General features: G+C 38.6%; 2 protein-coding genes across 6 annotated transcripts in view; one reads left to right on the top strand and one right to left on the bottom strand.

Annotated features, from left to right (window-relative positions):
• Window positions 1-4501, top strand: part of LOC124531168 (SUN domain-containing ossification factor) — a 72375-nt gene extending 67874 nt beyond the window's left edge. For all 5 annotated transcript variants that reach the window (XM_047105644.1, XM_047105648.1, XM_047105647.1 and 2 more), the window contains exons 3-4: window positions 635-2702; window positions 3172-4501. In XM_047105644.1, the coding sequence (XP_046961600.1) occupies window positions 635-2702; window positions 3172-4200 (3097 nt within the window). In that variant the 3' untranslated portion in view covers window positions 4201-4501. The remainder of the gene's footprint in view (window positions 1-634; window positions 2703-3171) is intronic.
• The window catches only part of LOC124531169 (eEF1A lysine and N-terminal methyltransferase homolog), a 35126-nt gene continuing 26829 nt past the window's right edge, over window positions 4484-12780 (bottom strand). Inside the window, exons 7-9 of the mRNA XM_047105649.1 lie at window positions 7275-7574; window positions 6225-6353; window positions 4484-4930 (exon numbers count right to left, since the gene is read on the bottom strand). Of these exons, the coding sequence (XP_046961605.1) occupies window positions 4656-4930; window positions 6225-6353; window positions 7275-7574 (704 nt within the window). The 3' untranslated portion in view covers window positions 4484-4655. The remainder of the gene's footprint in view (window positions 4931-6224; window positions 6354-7274; window positions 7575-12780) is intronic.

The following is a 12780-nucleotide window of genomic DNA, read 5'->3' as shown; positions in this document are numbered from 1 at the left end:
TATATATGTATTCGCTCACAAAGATTCTCCGTGGTCTTTATTCAAAATATAAAGTGTTACACTTGCTTATTGATAGTCAAAAATCTACCACCAGTTCTACCTCGTATCTAAGAAGAACTGAGAAAAGAAACTGAACGGCATTTTATCGGCATGCATTAGTGATTGATCTTCTTGCTTACAAGATATTTTAGTGTGCGTGTGATGGCTAATAGATGAAGAAAATTTCAAAAATGTACAATCGATTATGTGTTAATGCACGCTGATGATATAACGTGAAGGCGCGTGTCTTCGTGTGTGATATGATCTTAAGAATTTTATACACAAAGCACGCTACATATCTGATAATTGTTTTGTAACGATTTCGTTTTAACGTTAAATTTAGTTTTTATATTAAACGTTATTGAAAATACAAATTCGTCTAATAGAAAATTTAACAGTAAATTAGATCCCCTGTTGTAATTTATTGCCAATATCCGATTTATTATTGATTTCTATTTAATTTCCGTCGACAAAGTTTTCCGGAAGTTTTGTCAATGTTTGCGTTAGGATTTGAAAATTATAACTGTTTCCTACTTAAAACTTTATTCAATTAAAAATGTTTCTCAATCATTTAATTATATTTGTTTCCTTGCAGGTTACCTGACACGGGGCAGCCTCCAATACTCATCTCTTTGGTAGAAAACGCAAAATTGGATTTGAAAACTCCAGACGAACTATTGTTCGCAAATGACTCGGAACAGCACAATGAAACGACAAGTTTCGCGATTATTGATAGCGAAGTCGAGGATGAGAACGAGAGGGCATCGACGGAAAACACAGAGAAAGAAAGCACGGAACCACGCCTCGTAGTCAAAGCGAGGCCCATGCACGAAACGAGGCAAACTGATGATGCATTTCAGAGCACCACTCCCATGCCGGAAGCGGAAATGACAACAGAATCTCACATTGAAGAAAAATACGAAGAAAACATTCCGACGAAACCAGAAACTCCGCAAGAAGATATACCCTCATTCTCAGAATGGGCGCAGAAGCAATTAGCAGAAGCCGAAAAGAAAGATACCGTGCTGAATCATTCGAGTCAACCTAGTCATAATCATTCAAATTTCAGCAGCAAAAGCACCAAATTACGGTCGAAAAATTACGCCTCACTTGCTTGCGGCGCTAAAGTCGTGGCCGTCAATCCTGAAGCTGGATCGGCGAGTTCGATTTTATCTCCAAACAGAGATGAGTACATGCTTAATACATGCAACAGTCGCATTTGGTTCGTGGTCGAGCTGTGTGAAGCTGTTCAAGCACAAAAGATAGAAATAGCCAATTTTGAGCTGTTTTCGTCAACACCGAAGGACATCGCTGTGTATTTCAGCGATCGTTTCCCCACTCGGGACTGGGCCGATGTCGGCCAATTCACAGCGCAAGATATGAGAGATGTACAAAGTTTCGATTTATATCCACATTTATTCGGTAAATTTATAAAAGTCGAGCTGCTATCTCACCACGGCTCCGAGCATTACTGTCCGATTTCATTGTTTAAAGTTTACGGCACTTCAGAATTTGAAGTTCTAGAAAAAGAAAGTTCTCAGCATTCATCGCATATAGATGATGACGAAGACGACGAGATAATAGACGTCCCCGACGTACCTGCGGCCGAGACGGAACCATCGAAGAATCTCTTCGGCTCCGCGAGAGACGCAGTGATGTCTATCATGAAGAAGGCTGCTCAAGCATTAGTTAAGAGTGAAGTTCCTAAAAATGTTTCAAGTGAACGTAACGATACGTTAACAGACACAATGTACAAAAAGTGTTGTTCGCCCAGCCATATTATAGTGTGTGATAATTGTAGTGAAACACTTTACAACGATGTGTATGAACTGCTCAGCTGCAGTTCGGATAAACTAACGAGTTTAGTACGGCAAGTGTTCCTAAGAGATACTTTAAAGTGCACAAGTGTATGTCAGACATATGGTTTAGATTTTAAAAGTACAAAGACAATAGAATTTGGCGAAGAACGCGTAGCGTATATCAACGCTTTATTCCCGCCTAAATATTTAGCAGCTCTGTGTAACATTCTCGCAATCAAAGAGAAAAAGGTAGTTTTAAACACAAGCTTTGAAACCGAAATGAATGTTACCTCTAACGTTACTGTAGATGAGTCGCCACAAAATCTGAACAGTGAAACGAGTTCAGATCAAGATATCAAGTTAGTGCCGATTAAAAATGAAACGACCGATGATAAAATCAACGAGACGGCTCAATCTGATGACAAAACTGTTGTACCTGAACAAAAAGCTGAGAGCACACCAATAGAATTACCTAAAGATGAAAAGGAAAAATCGGATACGTGCAAAGAAGATCTTCAGATAATTCTTGAAGGGAAACAATCCTTAGTAGAGCCCGCGGACGAGCCTCCTAGTGAAGAGAAACAAGTAGAAGGCAACAATGAAAATGAAACTAAAGAGATTCCTTCAAAGACAGATGTTAAAAACGGACGAGAAATAGTTACAGAGAAACCAAAAGATGTGAATAATGTAGGCGATGAAATAAGCGATCAGGTTTTAATCGATTCTGAAAATTTTATGCCAGAATTAGATCAAATCGCAATAGACCCCATACCCACAGGTAACCACGCCACACTTAGTCAAAACCAAGCGCAGGCAACTCTACAAAAAGAATCAGTATTTTTAAGGCTGTCAAACAGAGTAAAGGTGAGGTTACATTACATTATTTTAACTTTTGATTTTAAAACGTTTTTAGTTTAAAAAAACCTATATTATATAAAAAATATATCTTTGTCGACAAAATCGATGACATAAAAAATAATATTAAATTATGACTTAATTAATATAGAGTCGAGATGGCCCAGTGGTAAGAACGCGCGCATCTTAACCGATGATTGCGGGTTCAAACCCAGGCAAGCACCGCTGATTCATATGCTTAATTTGTCTTTATAATTAATCTCGTGCTCAGCGGTGAAGGAAAACATCGTGAGGAAACCTGCATGTGACAAATTTCATAGAAATTCTGTCACATGTGTATTCCACCAACCCGCATTGGAACAGCGTGGTGGAATATGTTCCAAAACTTCTCCTCAAAGGGAGAACAGTAGTGGGAATTTACAGGCTGTTGTTCATCAAAAAAAATATGATATAATATTTATGATTACTCTTTTTACAGACACTAGAAAGAAATATGTCTCTCTCGGGACAATATCTTGAAGAGTTGAGCAGGAGATACAAGAAACAGGTGGAGGAAATGCAGAAGTCGTTTGAGAAGACAGTGGTGCAAATGACAGAAGAACGACGGAAGAGCAACGAGCGCGAACAGAAGTACTTAGACCAGATGACACAACTACAAGATCAATTAGTTCAAATGACAATAGCCATGACGCTTCTCATGGAAGAAAGAGATAGTTGGTTCGGCAACATCACATTCTCGAAATTCATTATGTATCAATCAATTATAATCACGTTAATATTATACTACGTTTCAAAAAGAAAAAAACCAGAAACTATAATGGTGGCGATCCCTAAAAAGATTAAGAAGAAACAAGACCGGTTTAGAAGAAAATCAGTTGAAGGTGTCAGTGGACACGCCACGCCGTCGACGAAGAAAAGGAGGCCGAGCGAGGAAGCGTTCCAAATTGCAAGGCAGTCGACGGAAGATATGGAAAGAGAACAGGAGTCGGGAGAGTGGCAAATTGCTAAGAAAAATAGGAGAAGAAAAACTTCGATACTTCATAGGAGTTTAGAATCTGATATCAAGGAAACTCCTAATAACCAAGATGGTATCAGGGAGCTTCAGGAGAATCCGAACATAACTCTAGACGAGGGAGTTTACTTCGCTCCAGTCTCGGAGCCAAAGGAATTTACGATAAATGAAACTAAAGAGAAAGAGTTACCAAAAAGTAATGGAGGATCGTTCTTCAATAACTTAAAGACGAAGACGATGAAGACGAGGCGGCTGTCGTCGCCGGCGTTCCTGAGAACTCTCAATCGCCAAAGCAGCAGAAGTACGCCCGGTCCAGACGTGCGGACTTTGGAACCGATTTTCAACGGGAAATTGGGGAAGAAAGCCGCTTCCGAGTCGCCAACTGGAAGCCTCTGGTCGGAATCCACCGACATGTCGCAGAATGGACAACAGGAGAGCGAAAACGGCAGCAAAAAGAAGAAAAGTCTTAAAAACATACTTAAGAAAGTGTTTTGAGAACTTTGAGTGTTTGTTTTACACGCGCTTAGTATAACTCGCTACGTCTCGTTTATTAATGTGTATTTTATTGTTTAAATTATTGTATAAAATATTTGCGTCATTGTTAGACCTCTATGGGTGCCAATTGTGATAAATTAGGAAGCCTAATGCTATTTCAATTCTTTTTTTTTTTATTTCTGCAGTTATGTTTGCTAGAATGCCAGTATTTTATGAGTGACAATAAGGTAAATTGTGGAATGTGGACACTAGTCGAGCGAGGTCGGTAAACAAAGAAATGGCATTAAATGCATTAATTTTATTCCTGGATTTTTATTTATTATATACATTATACGATAACATTAATAATCTTAACGATCTGTATGTTATTTTACAACATCATAAAAAATATAAAACAGTAACAAGTTATAGTACAATTTTGTATTTTATAACTTAAATAAAAAGTATGTGATAGTCTATGAGATAATGTTTATGGATTGTATGAAGTCTTTTAAGTCAACACATTTTAGATTCACTAGATTTTTCTGTCTCGCTGTTATGTTGAGACTTTTGGCGGCTGCTTCCAAATTATCTAACGTGTAAGCATTATCACTGTTCGTAGCGAAAACAATCTCATTGACTTCTTCGAATAGTTTCACCGTAACTAAATGCTTGAAATGTTGTTTAAGAGTCTCTATAATACTTTCTTGTAGCTTAGTGTCCCGGCATACCAGATTTAGAATAAAGTGACCTGGAATAAGAAATATGAATATTTATTAATAACATTTTCTATACCACCGACTTTAGGTCATTACTGTTGTTATAATAGAATCTAAAAATAGATTATATTTACAGATTTAATTATTTCAAATCGATCAAGAGGTTAAACTTTGGGTGTTTATTTTCTTAGCCTTGAGTAAAGCGCTAAGTATGTAAATACTTCTACATACTAGAACAGCTTCTTTCTTTAGATCTACTAATTATGTATTTATAAATTAAAGTCTCAATTACAACAGCCTGAACAGATCTACAATGATGAAATTTTGCAAAATAAATCATAAAGAGGATTAAATGGGAATTTAAAGTTTGTATGTAATGTATTGTAATGTATTTGTGTTGTTAAAAATAATCCGGAAATAGTTTTTTTTAAATGTTCATCACTTCTGATGATGAAACAGGACGGAAGTTTTTAATTAGGAAAGTTATAAAGAAAGTAAATTAGTATTAAGCTTTCTATTTATAAGTAAGAGACAGCTGTTAAAACTGCTGAAAAGTATTAACCATAGGCGTGAAATTGGCGATGACAGTTTGTATAGAAATATCCGTTTCTTCCCTTATTTTTTTATGGTATAGGTAGATGGACGGACAATGGGCTATGGGCAACCTAATACTAATTGGTCACCAATCATTCCTTACATCACCAATGCGCCATATACTTAAGATGTTATGTCCCTTGTGCCTGTAGCTGCACTGGCTCACTCACCTTTCAAACAGGCACACAGCTATATATTGCTCAGAATATATGAATGGTACCTATCAAGAAGGTATGCACAAAAAACCCTACCATCAAATGGAATTGAAATAGAGAACTGGTGTTAAGCCTTCTATTTATTTATAAAACCCAGTGATAAAAAAAACTTGACAGTATTTTCAATAGCATCCCATACACACTTAAATGACTTGATAGGATTCCTAGAGTACACGGTCAGTAAAAATATTAAGAATGACTACTACAAAAGAACAAACATAACAACAAATATGCCTGCCTATATAAGGTACTTGTGATATTTATTAATGGTAGCTACAAAATCATCGGGTGTTCAAATGTCCACCCCCCCCCCCTCTTACATATTTATTAATGGTAGCTACAAAATCATCGGGTGTTCAAATGTCCCCCCCCCCCCCCCCCTCTTACACATTTATTAATGGTAGCTACAAAATCATCGGGTGTTCAAATGTCCACCCCCCCCCCTCTTACATATTTATTAATGGTAGCTACAAAATCATCGGGTGGTCGGAATGCCCCCCCCTCTCCCCCCGCTCACCGTGCGTGCGCAGCAGCGCGGCGACGTGCGCGAGCGGCGCGGCGCGCAGGAAGTGCGGCGGCGGGCACGACAGGCCCAGCGAGCTGTCCTTGCTGTCCATGTCGAACATGACGGCGTCGAACGCGCGCCCTGAAGCCGGAGTGATTAATTTTATTTATACAGTATAATAGAGCCGAAATCACGCGCGCCCTGAAGCCGGACGGCACAATTTGGCTAATTTAATCTATACAGTATAATAGAGCCGAAACCACAGAAGAAACAGATTATATTTCTGAGAACTATGTATAGTACGACACAACTTAGATGTCGCATCGGCTAAAATCGTAAAACCGATCACATCCGAAATAAGTACGTTATCCCAAATTATCAAAATTTATTTCTCATGCGAATATGATCTTTGCACAAACGTAATAACTTGTAATATCATATGACCTAATATATTCGCCAATTTGACGCGTCGATTTACATGCACTTGCTTTCTCTGACGCGTGAATCTATAGCGACGAATAGCGTCGAATGGCGCGATAGGGAGCTATTTCTATTGGTTGTGTAAATCGGCAGTAATCGGTTTTATTTTCATTCCATTGCATTTTCCGATGCTACATCTAATTTGTGTCGTACTATAGATGCTTCATAGATAGAAACAAGAAATTCATAAGAAAGTTATGAAAACTTATTTGAATCAAAATGTTGCTACATTCATTTTTTGGTCAAGAGTGAATAAGAATAGATAAACTTGACTATTTTTAATGATCAATAATAAAGTGAAATTTACTAATATATTATTATTTCTTCGCACGGCGTTATGGTGCTGTCTAATGTGGATACAGTTATTACATTAAACACTATTTTGTTTAAGTTATCAAAACCTAGATAATGCATTCAAATGTTATAGAAACTGTAAGTTATTGATACATAAAAAAAATGTAAAATTAGTTAAAACTTTTTGACAAGAGGCCGTTTTGATCCCTATCGCCCATTTATATACTATAATAGACGTAATAGTAAAAGATACAATCATATTTATTAAATATAAACTAAAATCCTCACCGCTGTCAGCTTCATCCTTTAAGAAATCGATTCCGTCTTTAATCTGGACCTCCAATCGATCGTCCACTTCGAGACCGAAGTCTGCCTTCGCGACCTCCAGCATGGCGGGGTCGAGGTCGACGGCCGTGACCTTGAGGTCGTCGAAGCACTTCTTCAGGAACATGCAGAGGCTGCCGCCGCCGAGGCCGAGCACGGCGACGCTGCCGCTGCTGGCGAGCGGCACGGCCACGCACATCAACGAGTGGTAGAGCGACACGTAGCCGAAGTCCACGACCACTTTTGACTTATTCTTCCTTTTCACTGAAATGCATACAATTCGCGATGAATCTCTATACTGTTTGCAGTTGAGGCGATTGAGGTAATAAAGGTGAAATAATAGTTTAATTACTTGATGGTAGGGCTGTGTGCAAGCCCGTCTGGCTACCACAGTTGAAATTTTAAACATTCTTTTTCCAATGTATGAAATAATAATGCATTCTGAGTAGCCTTTTGTATCAAGCGGCGATAAAAAAGCGTGGAGCTATTGTTATTCTTCTAGCAGCATAAAGTATATAAACATATCGTATTGAACTAATATAACTCTGCACTTCAAACATTAGAAAGCTACCACGCATGAAGATTTACATTGAATACAATTCAAAATAGCTTGAAAAAGCTCTTTTGGCTTATTCACATTATATACTATAATTATTAATATATAATACACAAAATTTACTTAATTGTAAAATATTTATCAAGTCCATTCATTGATTAAATATAAATCGATAAGACTAATTGGACAATTTTTAATTGATCGATTATGAATGATGATCGACATGATTTTGTATTAAACAAATGAAAAATAAATTGTTTGAATAGACAGTTAACAGATATTGCATTGATGCGTCAACAGATGGCGCTGTGCGATATTTCAAAACTTCGTCTTATTTAGACAAGTAACGCGTTTCTATTAGTTAGTCTTCTACGTAAACACCATTGAATTAAATAAAACTATTTATAACGGATGAATCGCGTATATTAATTATTTTTAAACATCCCGACGTTTCGAGCACTTTGCAGTGTTCGTGGTCACGGGCAGACTAAGATGACATTTGTCTATTTGAAGAACAAAGGAAATATTATTAACAACTACCGCCAACGATTTCTCAATTGATATCTTGAGTAACGTTCCGGTTGCACGCAGAAGGCACTAACTGTATCTTTAGGTCTTGCAGTCTGTTGGATTTGGGATTTTAAATTTTTAATAAGTGGATCCCAGGTGTTAGAAAGTCTCCAACCATCTTCTCTATTGAAGTTCGGATGTTTTTGAATTTCAATAGCCTCGCGTATCATTCTAGGAATGAATCTGTGTTCTCTAGCGAGGATCTGTGGTTTATCAAATCGGATAAAATGGTTAGGTTTATCCAGAGCATGTTCACAGACTGCAGACTTAGAAGAACGCCTATTTTTGACATCTCCTATATGTTCCTTGACCCTGGTACCGATACTTCTCTTTGTTTGGCCTATGTAAGATAAACCACACTCACATTCGAGTTTATATACTCCTGCAGTTTGTAAAGGAATATTACTCTTGATAGGTCTCAAGAACTGGCTCACTTTCTTATGAGGCTTGTAAACGGTTTTAATTGAAGCTCGCTTCAAGATGTTGCCAATCCTGTCTGTAACTCCCTTCACATATGGTAGAAATGCAGGTTGTCGCTCAACTGTGGGTGGCTTGATACGGCTTCTGCGATGCTGGCGAGGCACGGGCAGCTTGTTCTGGTGGAGTGCAAGCTTGACCTGACGTAGCTCGTCCTCTAGGTGTTCAGCATCGCAGAGATGGTGGGCTCTCTGAAACAAAGATTTGCCAACGGTAGCTAACTGGCTAGGGTGGTGGTGCGAGTCACCATTGAGGTATTTGTTGGTGTGTGTGGGTTTCCTATAAACTGTGTGACTTAATGTATTGTCAGGATTCTTGATAATAAGGATGTCAAGGAAAGCTAAAGAATTATTTGCCTCTAATTCCATAGTAAATTGAATGTTTTTATTTATAGAATTAAGATGTACTAAAAATGCAGATGTCAGATCACTAGGTAATATTGTGAAAGTGTCATCTACGTACCGTTTATAAAACCTAGGTGTTATAGGTCCGGAGCGAAGAGCCCTCTCCTCCAGGTCTTCCATGAATAAATCGGCGACCACGGGGGATACTGGAGAACCCATGGCTACCCCGTCAACTTGTACATAGAATTCATCATTCCACAATAAATAACCAGATGTGAGGCAGTGATGTAACAGCTCTGCATATTCAATAGGCATGTTGTGTGTCTGTAGTTTCCTCTTGACAATTTCGATGCAGTCTTGTATGGGTAAGCAGGTAAACAATGACTGGACATCAAAACTAACCATTGTCTCGTTGTTGGTTAATTTAAGGTCTTTGATTTCACCAACAAACTGGTAAGAATCCTTGACATACGCCGCAGTGTGTCCTCGGAGGGGTGATAGTGTCCTTGCTATGTGTTGAGCCAATCTATATGTTGGTGTATCGATTTGGCTTACAATAGGACGCAGCGGAGCACCAGTTTTGTGGATCTTAGGTAACCCATACAGTTTTGGAGGCTTTGCACATGTAGGCACGAGTGATTTTTTATCCAGATTTAGTTTTTCTTGATGTTTTGATATTAATGCGGATGTCTTTTTAAGAATGTTATTAGTAGGGTCTTTAGTTACTTTTTTATAAGTTTTTACATCCGATAAAATCGCGGAAATTTTCTGGTTATAATCACACGTATCCATCACAACGGTCGCGTTTCCCTTATCTGCTCGGAGGACTGTAATGTCTTTATTGTTGCGTAAGTTCTTCAGTGCAATAGATTCATCACGAGTAAGGTTTCTTTTCGGTGGCCGGCTTCGACGTAAAACACTGGAAATGTCCTGTCGAATAGCTTCCGAGTCTTCCTTTGTGATGTTATTTTTGAAAAGACACTCCTCTACATTGCAAATAATGTCTTCAAACGGTATTTTGGATGGAGCCGGTGCAAAATTTAGGCCTTTGTTTAACACCGCAATAGTCGATTCATCTAAACTTTGTTTTGACAGATTGACAAGTGACGTACGCGCAGGTTTTTGAATTTCCCCGGTGTTGCCATTATTGAAATTTTTTTATAATTTGATTTTACTCCGCTGAGTTTTTCGAACTTTTTGATTTGTTTTAATTTTAAGTTATTATATTTTGTAGCGGCTCGTTTATTAGTAAAATCGCAGCATTTTTGCCAATCTGTTTTTGATAATCGCGACTCGAGTTCTTTACTTAGGTTGTCAATTTGATCCGTTAACCGTCGCGCGTCAAATCGATGTTCTCGGATGAGTTGCAACAATAATTTCTTACTTGCCTGATTGAGTATTTTATCACCATGCTTTATGTCCTTCTTAGGTGCGATCCTTACACAAACCGGAATGAGATTATTATCACGGCATCTTTTCAGGAAGTTCATGGACGTTACGTATCGGGCATGTTTGACTTTTAGGTACTCCAACCGGCGAATTTGATTTGATGTTTCCAGTCCGTACTGGTTCACATAATGTTGTCTTAAATTTTCGCGATGATTACACATTTAAATAAAACTATTTATAACGGATGAATCGCGTATATTAATTATTTTTAAACATCCCGACGTTTCGAGCACTTTGCAGTGTTCGTGGTCACGGGCAGACTAAGATGACATTTGTCTATTTGAAGAACAAAGGAAATATTATTAACAACTACCGCCAACGATTTCTCAATTGATATCTTGAGTAACGTTCCGGTTGCACGCAGAAGGCACTAACTGTATCTTTAGGTCTTGCAGTCTGTTGGATTTGGGATTTTAAATTTTTAATAAGTGGATCCCAGGTGTTAGAAAGTCTCCAACCATCTTCTCTATTGAAGTTCGGATGTTTTTGAATTTCAATAGCCTCGCGTATCATTCTAGGAATGAATCTGTGTTCTCTAGCGAGGATCTGTGGTTTATCAAATCGGATAAAATGGTTAGGTTTATCCAGAGCATGTTCACAGACTGCAGACTTAGAAGAACGCCTATTTTTGACATCTCCTATATGTTCCTTGACCCTGGTACCGATACTTCTCTTTGTTTGGCCTATGTAAGATAAACCACACTCACATTCGAGTTTATATACTCCTGCAGTTTGTAAAGGAATATTACTCTTGATAGGTCTCAAGAACTGGCTCACTTTCTTATGAGGCTTGTAAACGGTTTTAATTGAAGCTCGCTTCAAGATGTTGCCAATCCTGTCTGTAACTCCCTTCACATATGGTAGAAATGCAGGTTGTCGCTCAACTGTGGGTGGCTTGATACGGCTTCTGCGATGCTGGCGAGGCACGGGCAGCTTGTTCTGGTGGAGTGCAAGCTTGACCTGACGTAGCTCGTCCTCTAGGTGTTCAGCATCGCAGAGATGGTGGGCTCTCTGAAACAAAGATTTGCCAACGGTAGCTAACTGGCTAGGGTGGTGGTGCGAGTCACCATTGAGGTATTTGTTGGTGTGTGTGGGTTTCCTATAAACTGTGTGACTTAATGTATTGTCAGGATTCTTGATAATAAGGATGTCAAGGAAAGCTAAAGAATTATTTGCCTCTAATTCCATAGTAAATTGAATGTTTTTATTTATAGAATTAAGATGTACTAAAAATGGTGACTCGCACCACCACCCTAGCCAGTTAGCTACCGTTGGCAAATCTTTGTTTCAGAGAGCCCACCATCTCTGCGATGCTGAACACCTAGAGGACGAGCTACGTCAGGTCAAGCTTGCACTCCACCAGAACAAGCTGCCCGTGCCTCGCCAGCATCGCAGAAGCCGTATCAAGCCACCCACAGTTGAGCGACAACCTGCATTTCTACCATATGTGAAGGGAGTTACAGACAGGATTGGCAACATCTTGAAGCGAGCTTCAATTAAAACCGTTTTACAACCCTCATAAGAAAGTGAGCCAGTTCTTGAGACCTATCAAGAGTAATATTCCTTTACAAACTGCAGGAGTATATAAACTCGAATCGTGAGTGTGGTTTATCTTACATAGGCCAAACAAAGAGAAGTATCGGTACCAGGGTCAAGGAACATATAGGAGATGTCAAAAATAGGCGTTCTTCTAAGTCTGCAGTCTGTGAACATGCTCTGGATAAACCTAACCATTTTATCCGATTTGATAAACCACAGATCCTCGCTAGAGAACACAGATTCATTCCTAGAATGATACGCGAGGCTATTGAAATTCAAAAACATCCGAACTTCAATAGAGAAGATGGTTGGAGACTTTCTAACACCTGGGATCCACTTATTAAAAATTTAAATCCAAATCCAACAGACTGCAAGACCTAAAGATACAGTTAGTGCCTTCTGCGTGCAACCGGAACGTTACTCAAGATATCAATTGAGAAATCGTTGGCGGTAGTTGTTAATAATATTTCCTTTGTTCTTCAAATAGACAAATGTCATCTTAGTCTGCCCGTGACCACGAACACTGCAAAGTGCT

This window comes from Vanessa cardui, chromosome 7, assembly GCF_905220365.1.
Source record: "Vanessa cardui chromosome 7, ilVanCard2.1, whole genome shotgun sequence".
NCBI lineage: Eukaryota > Metazoa > Arthropoda > Insecta > Lepidoptera > Nymphalidae > Vanessa > Vanessa cardui.
The sequence above is the reverse complement of the archived record's forward strand: the minus strand, read 5'-3'. Positions and strand labels throughout refer to the sequence as shown.